This window comes from Ursus americanus, chromosome 1, assembly GCF_024610735.1.
Source record: "Ursus americanus isolate L20-20 chromosome 1, mUrsAme1.1.p, whole genome shotgun sequence".
Classification (NCBI taxonomy): Eukaryota; Metazoa; Chordata; class Mammalia; order Carnivora; family Ursidae; genus Ursus; species Ursus americanus.
In genome coordinates, this window is record NC_142127.1 from 41,361,214 (window position 1) to 41,380,731 (window position 19,518).

The following is a 19,518-nucleotide window of genomic DNA, read 5'->3' on the forward strand; positions in this document are numbered from 1 at the left end:
ACACGTATTTTAAAACTTTGAGGTAGAAATAACACTTTTTTATTGAAAAAAATTACTGGAAAACACAGATGAAAAAACCTGATATTTGTTGACACCTCAAAAACAGTCTACATATGTTACAGTAGTACATTTAGCTATTTTATGCATTTGGTTTCCTGCATAGTTTCCAAAATGTTCTAGAAGACAGCAATACTTTAAATGGAGTCAGCTGGAGTTTTTAAAAGTATTTTAAGAAAACCACAATCTTCTTTTGTCCTCTTGCATTCCCAAGAGCTCTGATTGGTTGATATTCATCTTTGCTTGGTTCTTATCAACAAAAGCTAATGTTAGACTGAATTTAATGAATCCATCAAAACCACAGAAGAATTTTCTTTTCACTCCCTCCAACATTTTGTTTCTCCGTCGTCGTAGGAGGTAACACTTTCCATGCAACAGACCATCCACATAAGTGTGGGTTAAAATGGTCAGTTGTGGCTCTGAGTCAATCATGTGGGTCTTCATGCGAAAAGAGGCTACTTGTCTACTGGGAGAGTGTTCTGAAGGCTGGGCCCTGTGTCCATCTCCAAATGATCATACTTAGTTCGGAAACACTGAAAATACCACAGTCACAGAGAGGTTACTCTTCTACCTAGTGTTAGGGACAAGTGGAGGTAGACATTTTCTCTTTATTCTCTAGTAACATCCAGCATCTGCTCCCTGCTAAACCCTGGGTGAGCCCTAGACATCTCCACTGACATGGTAATCTTCCTTGAGCATAGTGTTACGTTCATGGAGGGAAAGCTGAAAAATAAGCCTTAAGTTACCTGCTGCTGCTGCTTCATAATACCTCACCTTTTAAGGTGCTTCATGTTTTTCAAAGTGGTTTCATAGGTACACATATATCACCACTTACTCACAAAAGCTGGACAAGTGGTGTGAGAGGCAGAATTCTAACATGGCCTCCAAGATTTCTGCCTGCTGGTGTATATGCCCTCAAAATCCCCCCACTTTGAGTGTGGGTAGGACCTATAAATATAATGAGATAGTCACTCCTGTGATTACAGTTAAGATTTTAGCTTAGCACACAAAAGAGAGATTGTCCTGCTGGCTTTGAAGAAGCAAGTAGCTGTGCTATAAAAGGCCCTGTGAGCAGGCCACGTGGTGAGGGCAGCCCTAGCTGCTCAGAGTGATCCCCAGTGGAAAGCTAGCACGAAAACAGGAATCCTCATCTTCAGCTGCAAGGAAATGACAGCCAACAGCCTGAGAGAGCTTGGAAGTGGCTCTTTGCCCAGTGCATCCAGATGAAAACATCACCTGCTCCACAACTTGATTTCAGCCTTCTGCGGCCCTGTGCAGAGGACCCTGTCTGGGCCTCCGACCTACAGAACATGCAATAATCAAGGGCTGTTGTTTTAAGCCACTAAGTTTGTGGTAATTTGTTGTGTAGCAATAGAAAACTAATAAAAGGAAAAGTACATCATACTATAACCATTTCACCAAAAAGGACACTGGTTCAGAAAGATGAACTGATTTGGTTAATTTTATTTTGAAGATCAGTGACAGGACTGAAAGCGATACCTTGGACCCTCATTTATACTCTAGCATTCTTTCCACATATTATAATGCTCCACCCTAGTGAGTATTACTGCTGGGTATTCTTCACCCCTGCCCACCAATGAGATAGATACTTGAAAGCATATTACATTATCTTCCACTATGCAGCTCAACACAGAGTAAAGCAATGATTTTATTAATTCTCACATCAGTTCTGGAGTATAGTAAAAATATTAATCAGTGTCATATTAAATATTAAGTTGAAAGTATTTTTAAAGGTTCTCAAATCAAATGTCAATCCTCATCACTACACAAACAATATTGTGAATAGTCAAGATCGGGAAATGTGATAGGTAATTCTACCCACTTTTTGTATTGTTTCTTTGGCGTATTATTTTTGAAAACCACTACAAAATTCTTTATTTTGAGACAAGGCAAATCTAAGCCTTTGTGCACCATCATCGTCCCCCAAGCCTGAAAAACAAAAGAGAGTGAGAGGAAAAATTAAATGCACATTCAATTAAGAATTCCTTTTGGCCAAAGTAAAAATAAGCCCACAGCAATTTACTCACTTGGCCACATTTTTTGCAGATAATCTCGCCATTTGTTTGATAGTCTGCAAATTTCTTTCGTAGTGCTTTGTTTTCTCTCACAATGTAGAGTTCCCTAAAATTATCAAGAAATAAAAAAAAATCTCTGAGAATTTGCAATGGACAAGTATGCAGCCTATGGGCACATGCTGTTGGACCGGAAGCCTATCTGCAGGCATGCGTATCCCACATCTTATCCCTTCCCTCCTTTTGCCCCTGTAGATCATCAGGCAGATGCCCTCTTTCCACACACACCTCTCAAGGGTCATGTTGCCTTTGGTGGCTTCTTCTAAGTCTGTTGATTATTTTAATGAGACTTAAGTTGTCCAAAATTCTGAGAACACATATAAATATACACCAAACTAATGTGACTTGGATCAAAATGGCTTTGGGTCTTACACTTCTCCCCTCCCTGCCCCCGTGCAATATTTGAAAAAAATGACATTTGAAATGGGGATATAATGTGGGGACTAAAAGAGGGGAAGTTCTGAAAAATAATGAGTCTCATTTGTACTATTTTGGAAGAACATTCACAGCACAACCTACTTCACCTCTTATAAAGAAACTTAAAATTGAGTCTTCCTGGACGTACTTGAATACTGGCGTCATGTTGACGTGGTGCATCTTCTCAATGACATGGATATCTTCTCCAGAGCAGGCTAGCACACTGCAGTTTTTGCAGAGGAAATTTATTAGTGATGGGTTTTCCTTGTAGTGCTTTGCAATACTTCTCTTGATTTTCATTTTCTTTTCCATTATACTTTGCATCTGTAATTCCAAAATCTGCATTGATGGAAAAAAAAAAGTTTCTCTTTTTTTTTTTTTTTCACAGTTTGACTGAAGTAGTTCTCCTGGAATTCAGGGATCTTAGATAGTTATAAAAATATACACTTGGTCATAGTCTAGAAATAAAAATAATGAGGTGATCCCCCCAAACAACTTTGCATATAATCCTTCCCTGTCTGTGATCAAGGAAATGTGGAACGCTCAGGTGTTCCGAAAACAACCTATTCCATTTTAGACAAGTTCTATTGTGAGAAAGTCCTTAGCAATATTCCACAAAAAAAAAAAATTGCCCTCTAAACTCTCTCCCTCACCATTAGTTTTAATTCTGTGTCATAAAATAAGTCTAAACCTTCTTTTACATGGAATCTCTTTGAAGAACAAGCACTTCTATTACATTACCAATAGTCTTCTCTTACCTGTGATAAGCCCCCCAGTTTCTTTAAGCTTTTCTCACACATTATAATTTCTAGACCCTTCGCTATCTTAGTCAATCTCCTCTTTACACATTTGTGGTAGGAACCACTGGTTTCCTACCCAGTGTCCATTCTTCCTGGGAACAGAACTATAATTGCATCCTGGGTGGAAATATGCTAGCTAAATGACTACATTTCTAAGCCAGTGGTCAATGAGACATAAGATATTGAATAGGATTTCCAGAAAGGCTCCTTAAGTATCAGCTAGCTGCCATTTGCACTTTTTGACTTTTCCATCTTCTTCCTTCTTCCTGCCTAAAATGAGCATGTGACAGTTGAAATACGAAAAACTATCTTTGACCTAGATAATGGAAACCAAATACTAAAAGGGCAAGAAGAGAGACAGAGAGGAGTCTTGGCTTCTTTATGATGTCATGGAGCTATCATATGGGTCTAGATTGTCCACATTTTTCTTTAATGAGAGAATAAGTCCTTAAACCCCTGTATTCCAGGCCCTATGGTTAGTGGCACAATTTATTTCACAACAGAAACTACGTAGAGACACAAAACTTGAGATAGGCACTGGCTAGTTCTCACACCTATACAAATTCACAGCAGGAAAACCTGGTTCTTAAGTAATTTACCTCCCTCAGATGGCAAATTTATATTAAATTGTGGAAGAAGCCATTGTTTTCCTGAAGGCTGAGGGGAACTTTTAGTAAAAGTAAACTATCAGTGCTGATGAACAAAGCTGAATGATCCATCTCTGGCTCTCACCTCTGTTTTGGGCTTTGATTCAAGATAGCCATATTTAGTACAAAAAAGAGAACTAAACCTAACTAAACTAAACTAAACCTAAACTAATCGGACAAGTACAAAGACTAATGTCCTGTAAATGATAACAACGTAAAAAATTGAAGTATTACATTTCCCAAAAGTTTAATTAGGTTGTTCTTGCAAGATATTTATAATTCTGTGAGCTGATAAAAGATGATTTGGCATAGGACCACATACATGGCGGGCAATCAAGGAATGCCTATAGGTTTGAGAGGAAAGATAAAAATAAATCTAAGGTTAGCGTGTGGGTATGTAACCAGGACATCAGGAAATAAAGGATTAGTTCCAAAATAGTAAAGAATATGAAACAATTAGAGGGGTAAAAAAATAAAACAAAGCATAAGAAATATATAGGAGGCACAGCGGCAGTCTAAGTCTAAATAAAATGTAACGATGTGGGAAAAGTTGTTGAGTCATTGCTAGGGAAAATGCTTCAGATCTTCACATTATTTCTAGAAGTTTGATTTAGAGGCTTTCAATTAGGTACAAATTCTGTATATCACATGGAAAACAGACCTCACCTTCTGTGTCAGTGCTCACCATTTATTAACGGCTGCCTGAAAATTGTGTTGAGAAGGATTCTTAACTCAGAAGAAGGTAGTGCTGGGACCTAGTAGTGATGCCTGCCGTAGACATGTCTGGCGAGGGAGCCAAACAGAATAGTAGTGGAATGTGCCCCTGCATCATTGCCATCCCTGCTCTGAGTTTGTCAGCCTGGAGTAGCTTTGGGAGGGCAGGTCTCTTAGCCAAAGGAAAACTAAAAAGGTAGTTGATTCTGGGGCCCCCAAAGAGACTATATCTTACCGTAGACATATTCTGGAAAATTTTGACTCATAAACTCTGGGAATGTCCTAGAATTTACCCAAAACACCTGGTCTTGAAATATCAATCTTTGAAAATGTCCACTTGATTAACTTTCCAGTGACATTATTTGGCCACAGATGTTTGATTTGACATTACCAACTGTTTGGTTTGCCTTACATCTAAAGGGGTTTTAAAATATAAGTTTGTGTAGAAACCTGGCCAGGAAACCTTGGAGTTGGTTATAGCAATGCACACCAATTTAAAAGCATCCCTTTCGTGAAACTCTATTTAGGGTAGAGCCAATTCCAATGTTAAGAAACTAACATTCACACCCATATGCAAGGGTGTGAATTTTCTTCTAAATGGATTGTTTGCTATTATAGTAGTTACAGTCTTTAATTCAGTGGTATGGGGGATTTCCTGAAATATTGTAGAAATGCATTCTTCCCTCACTGCATTCCTCTTGCAGCTCAAATGACTCTACACTAGTAAATTGAGATGCAGCCGGATGACATATTATGTATTTTCTTATCGTTCAGATCTAGCCTCGATGTCGCTCCTTTTAAGAGACTTCCCCAAATACCCAATCTATAGAGTATTCATCTAATGACTTGTTTCGTACTGTCTTATTCTAATTCTGTAATATTTATCCTTATGTGATGCATTTCTTGCTTCATTTTTGTTTCTTGTTTCTCCTCCTCAAATCTCATTATGTATGCTCGAGAATATAAGCCTCATGCAGCAGGGGTCTATCTGCTTTATTTTCTACCACGTTGTCTCTTTCTAGAACATTGTCTGGCACACAGTAGGCACTTCATAAATATTTCTGGAACGAAAAACTTGTGCCCATACAAACAGATTGAACCAAACCAAAATTACCAGGTTGCTCTGAATGGGTGAGATGTACTAGTCTTTCTGATCAAGGGCAAACTAAATTTATATCATCAAAGTTTACAGTTGGTTTCACTGGAACGGCAGCCTGACAATTTCTGCCCATCATAGATCTTGATTCTTTGTATATGAATCTGGACTAAGCACAGCTCATCCCAACTGGAACTTAAAATTCAGCACAATTTCTGTCTTGAGACAGCCACAAAGCTATCAACGGCAACCACATGCAGCTACTTTAAAGTGGAAAATAAGTTCAGAGAGGGCCAAAAATAATACCTTACGAGCATACTCCTCTGGGTTCATATTCTGAACATGGTCTATAGCTTTATACATCATTTTCTCTCGGAAATCATTAACTATCTCGCGTTCAATAACTCCTGAGTTACTGTGGGCAACCAGGACGTAGGTGCTCTCATCAGCTCTGGCTCGACCACGGGCCTGAGAACATAAAGAAATCAAGTAAATGAAGGGTTATGCCTTTCTGTGAACGCTCTCATTTTTGGCCTGGAGTGGTATTCATTGCTCCGTGTGCCAGCTTTCAAGTAATTTCTCTATTCTCGGTAAAGTCAGCTATTATCCATTTTTTGAAAGTCGGTTATTTGAAATTCAAAATGCACTTTAATGAACAACGTTCTAGAGCAATGATAGTTAGGTCAGCACCCCAACCCTCAAGACCCTCAATTACACAAGACCATCCTGTCCACCCTTTTCGTTCCCAGGAACCTTCTCGCAACCGTGGGAACCAGCATCATTGACTTGGACTGGGGAGGCACTCCTTGGCCTGGTAGGAGGGATGGATGGAAAGAAGGGGCATCTCTGACCTTGACACCAGGGCTGTTGAGAATGCAGTTCAGCTCCTGGTATCTACTTTGGATTTTGAGCATATTTCCCCTTGAAAACATGCTCGCAAGGTGGTAAATTTCTATCGTCCCCTTTAGAAATTGATATGTAGGTACATTCTGAGTAACAGAAAATGTTGTGGCCTGGCTCAGGAACCTAACTATCAACTCTAATATTATCTGTATAAAAATGCATTCAGTGTAATAAACTGCTAACAAACTAACTCTTGAAATATAATTATTTCCTAATTTGGTGGTTATCTGGTTATCTTAGTCTTCCACACAAGGATACAGTTTAATGTATTTAAAAAAGAGATTTTAGTTAATGTTATAGGAAGAATATTATTTATATTAACAAGCATGACTCCCATACATACTCAATGAAAGGTAACAATTATATCATGAAGATAGTGTAAGTAAGAGATAAAGTGAAATTAAATAGAAATTAGGACATTTGGCCTTTGTTTTGCAGGTATAACTCTGCCTCCCCCAACATATTATTATGAAAAATTCCAAACACACAGAAAAATTGCAAGAATAGGGAGGAAAATGCAGAAATAGTACAGCTCCCTAAGGTGTGGGCATATTACTTTGTCAGACACTTTAGGGACACTGCACTTCAAACTCCCGGTCCAGCTGGGAACTCACAGATATCCTAGATTAAGGAGGCCTCTTTCTCCTCTTAAGGATGGGCCAGTGTCCTGTTTCTAGAGCCTTGGGACACAGAAATAACCACCAAAGAAGAGTTGTTTAGAAATACAACAGTTAGCTGTTGTCACGTGAATTAAACGACACCATAAAAGGCAGTAGTATGCAGCTCTTCAAGATTTCTTTTTCTTTTAATTGAAGTATAATTGACATATAACATTGTATTAGCTTCAGGTGTGCAATATAATGATTTGATATTTGTATACGGTGTGAAATGATTTCTTTTTTAGAAGGAGAATGCACATATTTTTAAAACTACTTGTGCTGTTTTGCTAAAAGAAAACAAGTACCACAAAATCAAAAATTAACATATTAGAGGTATTAAATGTACCTGGACCATGGCTATTTCGTTAGTGACGAGACCATAACGGATAACGATATTACATTCTTTAATATCCAGACCTTCTTCTGCCACTGTGGTAGCGATAAGCAGATTTATTTTTCCTGTGCGGAATTTACTAATGACTTCTTTTTGTTCATTCTGTAGAAACAGTTTAATAAATTAAATTTTGTGATGCTAAACACATTAAAATCTTCTAATTAGCAGAAGAAATAATAAATTGCAACTGGTCAGTGCAAATCAAAGGATTAGATCATACACGGATTCACTGCCATCTGTTTTTGGCATTGAACAAAGACATGATGGTGAGACAACATTTGATTTCCAATCTGGGATTACCACACAATAACAAAAATATTTCCATCATCCAGTCTGGAAGTGGGAAGACCATCATTTATGCCAAGGAAATAAATTGATGGGTGACATGGGAGGGAGGAAAAAGGAGATGCTTTCAGTGGAGAAGAGGATAAGGCAACGAGAGACAAGAACGGGCTTTGCTTTTCACTACATTAACTTCAGAATCTTTAATATTCAGAAAATAAGATTTGGTGACACTTTTAAAGGTCATTGAATTTTGAGTCACAGAGAAAATAACAGACTCTATGCCACATCTGGTCACTTTAAGAGTCGCTCCAGCAGGAAACCTATGGAACATGTCTGGAAGGACATGTGAGAAATGGAAAACGTTGGCTGCTTCCAGGGAAGGAGCAAGAAGACTGGAGAGCAGTGCCTGAACCTTACTAATTCTCAAAGAGGTAAATATGTGTTCAAAGAGAAGAGTAAATAAAAATGAAATAATAAGTTACTAAAAACATAATTTTTAAAACTATAATTAAATGAAAAAACTCTGAATTTTAAAACTATTTTAATATAAGTAAAGAAATTAAACAAGCTCTCTGGCCCTGGCATAGGAGTGGGTAAGCATAAGCCTAGCCCGATAGGGCCAGTGTGGTTTTGTCCTCAGACTCATCAAAGCTGTTGGTCCAGTCGGCCTCTGGTGCACATTTATGCTATCTTCTATCCCCAAACATTAAACAGAAGCATTAAACATTAGACAAAAATAAACATGTCAGACCAACAGTATATTCTCCCACCCTCCTCCCTTTTTTCTTAGAGGCACTGTGTGTCCTTATTTTGACTCCTAAAGGCTGGAGAATTGTGCAGAAAAGCCTCTCTCCAGTCTTCTCTGATAATTTCTCCCTCTCGCACTCATGTCCACTAATAAAAGCTTACATGTCTTTAGATTTTAGCAGATGTCTGTGCTATTCAAAAGAGTAACTTTAGGGGCGTCTGAGTAGCTCAGTCGGTTAAATGTCTGCCTTCAGCTCAGGTCATGATCCCAGGACCTGGGCTCCCCCTCCCTTTGCCCCTCCCCCAACTCGTGCATGCTTGCTTTCTCTCTCTCAAATAAATAAATAAGATCTTAAAAAAAAAAAAAAGAACTTTAACAATGAGAATTTCAGACAGAGTTAGACCCTCAAATCACATAAAGTAAATGCCGACCCTTCTCCCAATGAGTAAGTTCCACTCTGTTCACAAGGGGAGGATGTGGGGCATAAGGAAGGGGCATGTAGTCCCCAAATCTGAAATGGCCAAGGAGTAAAAAGTAGCTTAACAACATACTTTCCTTTTGTACCTCACCTCTTTTCAAAGAGGAGCTCAGGCCACATAAATCCAAGTCATAATACTAAAGCTAAAACAATAGATAATTAAAAACAGGAGTGGAAGAATATATATGCACTATTTGTAAGGATTAACATAAAGGCAGTGAGACAACTTCAGTTTTGCCTGTGAGCTTCCTGAAAGCTAGGGCAAAAGGAAACAAATTAACTAAACCAGCTTTAATCACAAAGGACGATGTAAGATCCTCACCACAGGAAAACATTGCTTTCTTTCTCCCGCATAAATTTTAGACCAACTTTAACTTAGTACATGCAGTGAGTATATTGGGCATTACACTGTAAAATTTCAGAAGCTGTTTTTTTCAGCAAACATTAAAACAGATTTAATTTGCTCCATTGGACTGAATTTTGATGACCATGACAGAATTGGAGTGTCCCCTTGTCCAGCAAGACTCAAGGTCAGTATGACTTCAAAAGAACAATTTATTCCAACAAGCCATGCTTGTAATGTCTACAAGTGCCTTTTATCTCTCCCATGGGTTTTACTGTGCACACGATAAGTAGTGTAATGAAATGAAAACAAAACAAAACAAATCTTAAAAAGGAAAAGAAAATCGCTCATAGTCCCAAATCTCTAACACATGAAATGTCTTCATTTTTCCAAGTTGCCTTACAGATCTCATCCTATGCAAACATGTTCTACATTTTTTTCTAATTATAATGCACATATTTTTGTGGGGATTTGATTTTTCCACTTGATATTATATTGTAACCATTTTTTTCCATTTTGTTACTAAGTTTAAATGTCAATCATTTTTGCAAAGGAAACTCAATTTCGAAAGTTCCTCCGAGTACGTGAAAAAAGTGACTCCTAACAATGCTTAGCTTGTCAGACACCAGAGATTAGACTGCTACTCAACTCACATTTTATTTTAAGACCAACAGTTCTATAAAATTATTTGTGGGGTGGCAAGAGAATTGATGGAAAAAAAAGACTACAACTAATTTGGGAACAGTAATAGCAGCATAAGGAAAGAAATACAGAAGGATGTTTTCACCTGCGTCATGGGCTTGAACTCACTGCTGTGTCCAGCTCCAATCAGATGATGGGCTTTGACTCCTACTTCTGCAAATTTTTTATTTTCAGTAATCCACTGAGAAAGGGCATATGCACTCTGTCGTGTTTTTGTGAAAATTATTCCTCGGGCCGATTCTTCAGTCCTTGTATATTGTTCCATTATGGTGTTTCTTAATTTGATCAGCTTTTCATTTTCATGTTTTGGGTTTTCAGCCAGCTTTTTCAACATTCTCCTGTTTTCTTTAAGAAAGAATTATTTTGAGTTATAAAACATGTGAATAAATTACACTGGGAGATTTTATGTAATGAGATACTAAGATGTAGTTGAACTGCAGTTGATCTTGTGCTATCTAATGATCAGGCCAGCTTAATAAACAGACGTAGTGCGGTTTTGTTGACAATAAAACCAGATGACCAAATGACTTATGGTGATTATACAGTTCATGGCTAATCTGAGCCCATCAATTGGAAAGAGCCGCAATATGAGTGGGATTTCTTTGTTCGTAATGAAAGATGATTTTAAGAGGGCCTTTTGGAGAGCTCTTGAGAAGCAGCGGGCTCACGCCAAGAGGAAATGCACGAGAGTACGCAATCAACATAACATTGATTCTTACCGAAAAATAAATCCATGAGAAATCTATCTGTCCTATCCAGGCTCAAAGGTTTCTTTTCATCATCTTCATCTTCATCACCATCACCATCCTCACCACTCTCATCACTATCATCTTCTAGGACTGCAAACTTCTTTTCTTTCTCATCATTATAGAAAGCTTCAAGGTGATTATATGCATCAATCGTTCGAATTGTGTCATTAATTTGTAGGGCTTCATTGTACTTCCTCAAATGCTCTGCACAAACACGTTCTTTGCGATTTCCTTCTCGTGCAGCTATGAAAGAATATGTTACGTACAGTGAAATCATGGTAGAACACACCCCTTAAAATTGTGCTGTGTACTTGAATACGTCTGTGATACCGACTCCAAATCAGCTTCACGTTGTTTTTGGGTGGGCAAGGTAAGTCTCAAAATGTGCCTTGAGCTCTAAAAGTTTTGCAACCCCTAGACTGGCTACCTGAGCTCTGGATCAGCAAGAACACAGACCTGATCCATGCTGACTCAGGGGAATGGCATGAAAAACATTTCAGTTGAGTTTGCATTTGGAGACAGAAACCTAATATTTATCTCAATATGTTAAACATACAATAAGTGAAACTGGAAATAAAGAGAAAATGGACGGATTGCTGCTTCTTTAGAACGTGTTCATCCTTGTACTACTTCGAACACAGAAACTCCATTAGATAGTCCGTTTGTTTTCAGTTTGGTTGAGAATATATCATCTGAAATCTTGGCTAAACATGGAATAAACTAAGTGTTAGGTCAAAACCCAAATTACCTTTTTTTTCCATTTGAGTGGTCCATTGTTCATAGGGTTGAGTTCCAAAATCTGACATTGGACTCATTTGGCAAAAACTTTGAATCTTGTTCATTATTTCTAAAAGTTTATCTTTAAATGGATCCTAAAAATAAATTATACACTTATTCTTACATGTTTATATTATTAAAGAAATAACATTATCTTTGTTAAAATAACTCCCATGTTATCATAAATCTGCTTCAGAATCTTTGTCTAGACAAAGAAACAAGTTAATCTCTGACTACCTCTTTGTACATTTATTTTTTTATCAGTAATCCACCCTTAAGCCATCCACACACCAACATCATGTACCACTGCTGGAATTTCCATTTGAAAAGTTTTACAAAAATAAAATTAAAATTAATGAATAATATGCAACTTGAATGCTAACAGTAATTTAAAAATATCTGTATTAAAGCAATGCCCCCATTATTTAGAAAGCCTGCAATGTAATTTAAGAAACATTCCCTTTTGAAGAACTGGTTTCAGTATTATTTCTACCAAAATAAAAAGTAAATGGTAGACTTGTAATGAGCGGTGTATGGAAGTGCTGAATCTCTATATTGTATCCCTGTAATTAATATAACACTGTATGTTAACTAACTGGAATTTTTTTAAAAGTTAAGAGATAGAGTTAAAAAAAAAAAAACAGACACAGAAGAGTGCATACTATATGATTTCATTTATATAAAGTCCAAAGTCAGTCAAAACCCATATTTGGTGTTAGAAGTCAGGATAGTAGTTATCCTTGGGGGATGGGTGACTGGAAGGAGGAAAAGGGGTTTTGGGGGTGCTGAAAACATTCTGTCTCTTAATCTGGATTTTGATTATACAGGTGTATTCAGTTTATAACAATTCAGCAATTTGTACACCTATGAAGTTGTACTTTTATGCATGTCTGTTATACTTCAATAAAAAGTATATCAAAATTAAGTAAGTTAAAAAGTAAGACAGCAACTTCTTTTAAAAATATATCCTGAGGTTTTGTGGGGTTTTAAAAAATGATTATGAGTAGAAATATCCATTTATATTTATTAAGTAAAACTGAATAAGTAACAAGAAGTGAAGGGAAATAAAGTATATTCAGATGTTCTGGTTCAGCTGGAATAGATAGTAGTCATCTTCAGAATTCCAAAAGATTCATCTATGGAGATTGGTCAGTAACATTGGGTTAGTACCTACTGCATTTCAAATACAATATTGTCTATTACACATTCTTCATGTCATTTAATCCTAACATCCTATGAGGTAGATTTTCAATGATTATACTATCAAGTACATAGAGCCAAAATTTATCATACTTTTTATATTTTACAAAAGAAAAAAATTGACATAATATACTGGTCATAATGTCCAAACTAACACCGTTGGTTTTTATAATCAGTGAAAATACTCATTGCAAAAGCACCATTAAAGTAAATATTTTACTTTTTTACCATGTCTGTGTTCTCTTAAGAAAATAAATATGCAAATTAGGTAGGATTCCCATTATCATTACCAACTGTAATCTGGTAGCAATAAAATGGCTCTGCGAAATGTCGGAAAACCGGTGCTGGAATTCACAAGACAGTAAAAAGAATAAAACGAACTACAGTAATCCCTCTAGTTTAGCTATACAACCCTCTCTACCCTTACCCCCATGGCTCACATGTAGTCAAGCCACTCTTCATATAAACTGGAAAACTAAAAGAAGGTTGGAAGAGAGAATTCACAGCAGTACTTTGTTGCCTAATAATTAAAAAAAGAATAAAACTGTAACTTATTTTGCCAAAAATTTAAGATAATATTCCTCAGATGGTTGGTATAAAATAACCTTTGCATCTTTCAGTTGAGTATGGTATAATGAATTGTTGCACACTACATCAAAAACTAATGATGTACTATATGTTGATTAATTGAACATAAAAAAAACAAAAGAACAAAAAAATCTAATAAATATAAAATTTTAAGCACATACTTCTCTGGTGTCATCTGCGATTGCAAACTTTTTGCATGGCTCTTTTATTTGGTCTTTGAGTTGAACAATATTTTCTTTTACAGTTTTAATGGTACATGCATCAAGATTGGCACATATCTGGAAAAGAGATTTTTTTCAATATTCAAATATGTACTTTTCCTTTTCAACTGATTCAATGTAGAATTATTTTTCATATAACAAATAGGGACCATGAGTAAATATAGCATTTTAGTATTGCTTTACTGTGGATCTGATTAACCAATACATTTATCTCAATGGACTAAAAAGAAGCTTCTAAATCTTGTTGGTGGATAATTTCAGAAAAAGAAGTGTATTTATTTTCATTCCTTAAATTCCATTTGCCAGCTGGAAAAACTGACATGGAAACAGTGTAGCAAATTACAGAGATCAGCAGAAAATGGTTATGAGATAACTGTATTACGTAAGACATTTTAAAGGTCATCTTGACATCCCTGGATTAGATTATCACCCTCTTTTATATATAATGAGGACAATGTAAAGCTAGGAGCAGCTAAAGCCTGGATATGCCTGGATCTAGACTGATGTTAGTCCTTAATCCCATAATAAATTGTATCTCGGAACAAATAATTGTGCCTCTGTCTGTTCTACATGATTTTTACTGAATTCAACCCAAAGTAAGGGACTTAAAATATAAATGCAATTACCTTAGTGCCAACACACTTCTTGGGTTACTCTGAATTCACTTAACACTTGAAATCAACACTAATACTTTATGTAGTGTTACCTTTTGGGGTCAGCTGACAAGTAGTACAACCTCAACTAAAGATTCTCATATGTCCATTTTCTCATTTAATGTGAATTACCCAGAATCTGAGAATCACATAGAACAAAAAAGGCACAGAAGAAAATATGCAATTTTGAAACTCATGGAGTATTATGAAAATTAGAAATTTTCATAGTTTGTGGATATTTCTATATCAAATGGATCATCAAGTTTAACAATAGGAGTAGATATTTAAAATAAGGTATTTCATTTGTCCCAATTTTTCATTGATTCTATCTGCACTCCATAATTTTTGTGATATTTTTCTGTGCCATAGTAATTTAAGGCATATTACTGTTTTGTAAAAGATTGAATATATTTACTTTAACTAAAACATATGGATTTCACTTAACCGATGATCGCAGAGTACCTTCCTTTATGCACTCCGTGGCACTTGGACCAAATCTTACTCAAAAAGCCCAAGAAGCACTGGCATTTGCTTTAGGGGTTTTTTTTTGTTGTTGTTGTTGTTGTTGTTGTCATTGCTATTGTTGTTTTACATAAAGTTAATGGCTTACTTTTAAAATGTGTTCCTTGGCTTCAGCTTGCTTTTTGGCTCCTCCAACACCTGGTGAAGCCGTTAGTCCTAGTATCTGAGGTAGGGGAATCACCGGTTTGCATTCTTTCTTGAGTTTATTGTTTTTCAACTTCTGTTTCAAGTAACGCCTCATGATGTTATTATAGACTGCTTCTTTGTTGGTGTGATGGCATTCATCAATGACGATGAGGGAAAAGTCTTAAAAGAAAATCCAAGTGGTTCATTTGTCCATACCAGCAACGTAGAGTGAAAAAAAGTACCTTAAATGTAGTAAACTGAACTGCCACAGGGATGTCTTTTCTTCAGCAGAATCCTGGCACAGACCTCTCACTTTTTAAGAGGGTAATGTGACTATGTTAGTCACCTGTACATCCAGAGGTCCACTTATATTAATTATGAAACTATTCTTGTTAGTTATTATCCCTATTTAAGAGATTAGTTTCGGAAAGTTTATAAAGGTAAAAAGTGTTAAGGGGTGGGATTCAATCCCTGCCTTACTCCCCAAAATTAATAAGGATTACACTTTTGTTCTTTAATAAAACATTAAATTTTAAGTTGATGAGGGTTTTTTTAATGTCAAATGAGAACCATACCATTTAAACAGAGATCGTTTTGCCTTGTTTTAACATTGCATTTAATTATTACAATGATTATAATGATTATTTATACTTCTTTCTCTTTCTCTCACTTTCTCTTCCCTTTCCCCACAAAATAGAAAGAATTGTATTTAATTCTATGGAAAAGATGGCATATCTAACAGTGTCATTAGCATATGAAAATATCTTGGTACCTAGAAATAAAAAGTAAATGGAAACTCCAGTGAGTGCTTGATTTAATACTGCATTCTTATGTAAATAAAGTGATCTAATTAAAAATGTATTATAACTTTTGTGTTTTCCCAAGAAAGTAGAAGAGTTTTAATGAAAACTTAAGCAATGCAAGACAATCTAAATCAGAGATAATCTTTTTATTTTTATTTTCTTTAAGTAGGCTCCACACACAGTGTGGAGCCCAACACGGGGCTTGAACTCACGCCCTCAGACCAAGACCTGATCGGAGATCAAGAGTCAGACATTTAACCAATTGAGCCACTCAAGCACCCCTAAATCAGAGATAATCATTTTAAATCAGCATTTTCAAAATTATTTAACTAATACAGCCTCTGTATTATCGTCAATATTACTACTAATTCTTCTTTTTCCAAAAAATACCACTTCAACCAACCTGAAAACTGGACACCATCATCTTCTCCTTTTTCTGAATTTAAAAGAGAATTTTCAAGGATTTGGGCTGTACTGATGATAACATCATAGGTTTTGACAACTTCTGGAAATGATATTTTCAACTGGGTATCACCACTTAATCCAATTGTATGATACCATTTCTTCAAAAATGGTTCAAACTCTTTGCGGAAGAGCTGTTCAACTAGTGGCACCTTTAAAAATGACAAATTAAAAAGAGAGGGAGAGCATGGTCAAAGAAAAAGGAGTCCTACTATGTGGCAAGCATTATCAGAGGTGTTTACATTATCAGTTAATTAAGCATAACAACCTATCCATGATTACATTCATGAATTTGTCAATAAACATTTACTGAATGCCTATTAGGTGTAGACATTGTATCTAAGACATAACGATGTTTAAGATATGGCTGACAACTTTGAGAAACTCAGTCTAGCTGAGCACATAGACTAAGACTAAACAACAAAAAACCACAAATTATTAAAACACAGTGTAATAATTCCCTCATAGAAATACATACAAAGTGACAGCAAAGAGGCAGAAGTAACTGAGTACTCAAAAGAAGGGTTTAGAAAGAATTTTAATCTAGTAAACCATGGGTCAGTGACAAGATGAATTAAAACCAAGGCTGGATAAGAAATAAATTCTGATTTCACAGATCAGGGCCTGGCTATAAAGGGCTGTGCGTACCATGCAGAATATTTTACATTTAGTGTAATAGTTCATAGGACCCTTGTGAGTTGTGTTTAGTGTTGATTTATTCCTGCTGTTTGTTTTGGAATGGGGCCAGAGGCAACATGCCTAAAAATCTGAAGGGAGCAGAGAACCAAAAGTGAGGAGGTAAGACACTGCCTAGGAGAGCAGATGTGAGATGAAGGGATAGACCACTAAAATAGCTTTGGTGGCTGAGAAAGAACAAAAGAGCAAACAGATTGACAAAATAAGTGGAAATCTTTCAGAGGTGACTGGCATTACTGATGGGAGTATGTTGGCATTGAGGTTACTCAATGTAATTGGCGATTCACAGTATCTTTGCATTCACTGGCAAGTCAAAATGCAGGTCTTCATGAAGACCCTGACCGGCAAGACCATCACCCTGGAGTTGGAACCCAGAGATACCATGAAGAATGTGAAGGCCAAGACCCAGGATAAAGAAGGCATACCCCCTGGCCAGCAGAGGCTCATGTTTGCAGACAAGGAGCTGGAAGATGGCCACATTCTTTCTGACTACAATATCCAGAAAGTATCAACCCTATTCTTGGTCCTCTGCCTGAGGGGTGGCTATTTAATTCTTTTTTTTTCTTTTTACTGTGTTATGTCAGTCACCATACAGTACATCATTAGTTTTTGATGTAATGTTCCATGATTCACTGTTTGCATATAACACCCAGTGCTCCATGCAATACGTGCCCTCCTTAATACCTATCCCCGGGCTAGCCCATCCCCCCAACCCCTCCCCTCTAAAACCCTCAGTTTGTTTCCCGGAGTCCACAGTCTCTCATGGTTCGTCTCCCTCTCTGTTTTCCCCCCTTCATTTTTCCCTTCCTTCTCCTAATGTCCTCCCTGCCATCAGTCTTGCATTTACACTCCCTCGTGATGGCATTACTCTACATTATAACCATTTGCTATTTAATTTTAAATTTAAAAATTAAATTACCACTTTCAGTAACAGCTGAACCTGTTGAAAATGTTAACAAAGGTTTTGTCACATGGCAGCAAAAAGAAGCCCTTTCAGCTGGCTCTCTGTATATCGCAGTATCTGCTGGGGTGGTGGAGCTGACCCCTCAATGTTACACATTACCAGTCGTTTAGAATACCTCCTAGATTAGGGAAAGGAATAACCAGGCCAACTTGAAGGTTATACCCTCAAGAATTTTTCCCACAGGAGCCTAGGGATGTACAGTGTGGCAAACAGAGAGTTGGCAGGAAGAGTTTCAAGGGCCAGCATCAAAGAATAAGCATTATACTCCTCATAATATAATTACCAGATAATGTGATCAATGGTTATCTTTCCATTGGTCTGCAGAACATGCGTTATTCATCTTTTTACCTGAGGTGGGCCCCACTTCCGTGTAAAATGAGGGCTGGCTGATATCCCTGGCTGAAAACAGTGTACAAAGAACAATGCTTTGTATTATCATTTAGTGTAAATAATGCAGTTATCTAAGAGTGAATTTGGAGAGGGAAGGGGTAAAATGGAATCTATGAATTTCAAGGAAACAGTGTGGACCTAAAATTAATAACCAAGTTTGGTAAGTGGAAGAAAATAATACGAGGTGAGAAAAATAAGAAGAGAAACTTTCCATTAGTGTTTTTATTTTTTGTTTTGTTTTATTTTTGTTTGTTTGTTTTTTGTCAAAGTAAAGTCTCTGGTCCATCTGCCACAAAATCACTTGAGAGATTTGGAAAATGCAGACTCCTGGGCCCCACCAAAGGGCCACTGAACCTAGGGACCATCTCTAGGGACACAATTCTGTGTACATAACCTGCACTTATATGAAACCTCTCATGTGACAGTAAGCCTTTAAACTGTGAGAACCGCAGTTGTTCTCTCTCTTACACAAAGTCATTTCTGACACATTTTTCTAGAACTATTCTTTGCATTCTACTTACACAAGACAGAGGATATAATCTGAGGAGGAAGTAAGAAAGACTGAAGAAGAGAATGAAAATTAAGCTGAGTGGGAAGAGAGAGCAAGATCCAGAGGAGAGAAGGTCAGCCGTGAACACTACTCTAGCTGCTTACTTATGATGTGACCTTGGACAAGCTACTGAATCATTTCAATCGTTTCAATTGCTACATCGAGAAAATGAGGATAATGTTAACCTATGGTATCACTGTTGTGAAAACTTAACGAAATAGAGGCTGTCATTTTTCTGGTCCTCAGAAAACTTCCCTGATACTTTGCTGATCCTTTCATTCCATCAGTATAGTGAAAAAAGAAGGCCCGTTGGCTTCAGAAGATAAGGGTTCAGGTTTCAGCTCTGCTACTTATTGGCAGGATGAGCCCTGACAGACCAAGTAAAGCCTCAGAGCCCCAGTTTTCTGATGGGTGAAACAAGGACACTTATGGTTACCTCACAAAGTAGCTGTGTGGATTTAATGAGATACAACAACAATAA

The 19,518-nt window shown here is 36.9% G+C and overlaps 2 protein-coding genes across 2 annotated transcripts in view; one reads left to right on the plus strand and one right to left on the minus strand.

Annotated features, from left to right (window-relative positions):
- Positions 1–1,501: 1,501 nt before the first annotated feature.
- IFIH1 (interferon induced with helicase C domain 1) overlaps positions 1,502–19,518 on the minus strand; it is a 52,468-nt gene continuing 34,451 nt past the window's right edge. Inside the window, exons 6-16 of the mRNA XM_045780757.2 lie at positions 16,379–16,589; positions 15,135–15,352; positions 13,812–13,928; positions 11,834–11,957; positions 11,056–11,328; positions 10,422–10,681; positions 7,733–7,882; positions 6,131–6,292; positions 2,716–2,906; positions 2,106–2,199; positions 1,502–2,007 (exon numbers count right to left, since the gene is read on the minus strand). Coding sequence (XP_045636713.1) covers positions 1,828–2,007; positions 2,106–2,199; positions 2,716–2,906; positions 6,131–6,292; positions 7,733–7,882; positions 10,422–10,681; positions 11,056–11,328; positions 11,834–11,957; positions 13,812–13,928; positions 15,135–15,352; positions 16,379–16,589 — 1,980 coding nt within the window. The 3' untranslated portion in view covers positions 1,502–1,827. The remainder of the gene's footprint in view (positions 2,008–2,105; positions 2,200–2,715; positions 2,907–6,130; positions 6,293–7,732; positions 7,883–10,421; positions 10,682–11,055; positions 11,329–11,833; positions 11,958–13,811; positions 13,929–15,134; positions 15,353–16,378; positions 16,590–19,518) is intronic.
- LOC148110746 (ubiquitin-like) lies at positions 17,450–18,207 on the plus strand. Its single transcript, XM_087868528.1, has 2 exons — positions 17,450–17,672; positions 18,062–18,207. The coding sequence occupies exons 1-2, from the start codon at positions 17,450–17,452 to the stop codon at positions 18,205–18,207; spliced, it is 369 nt and encodes a 122-aa protein (XP_087724654.1).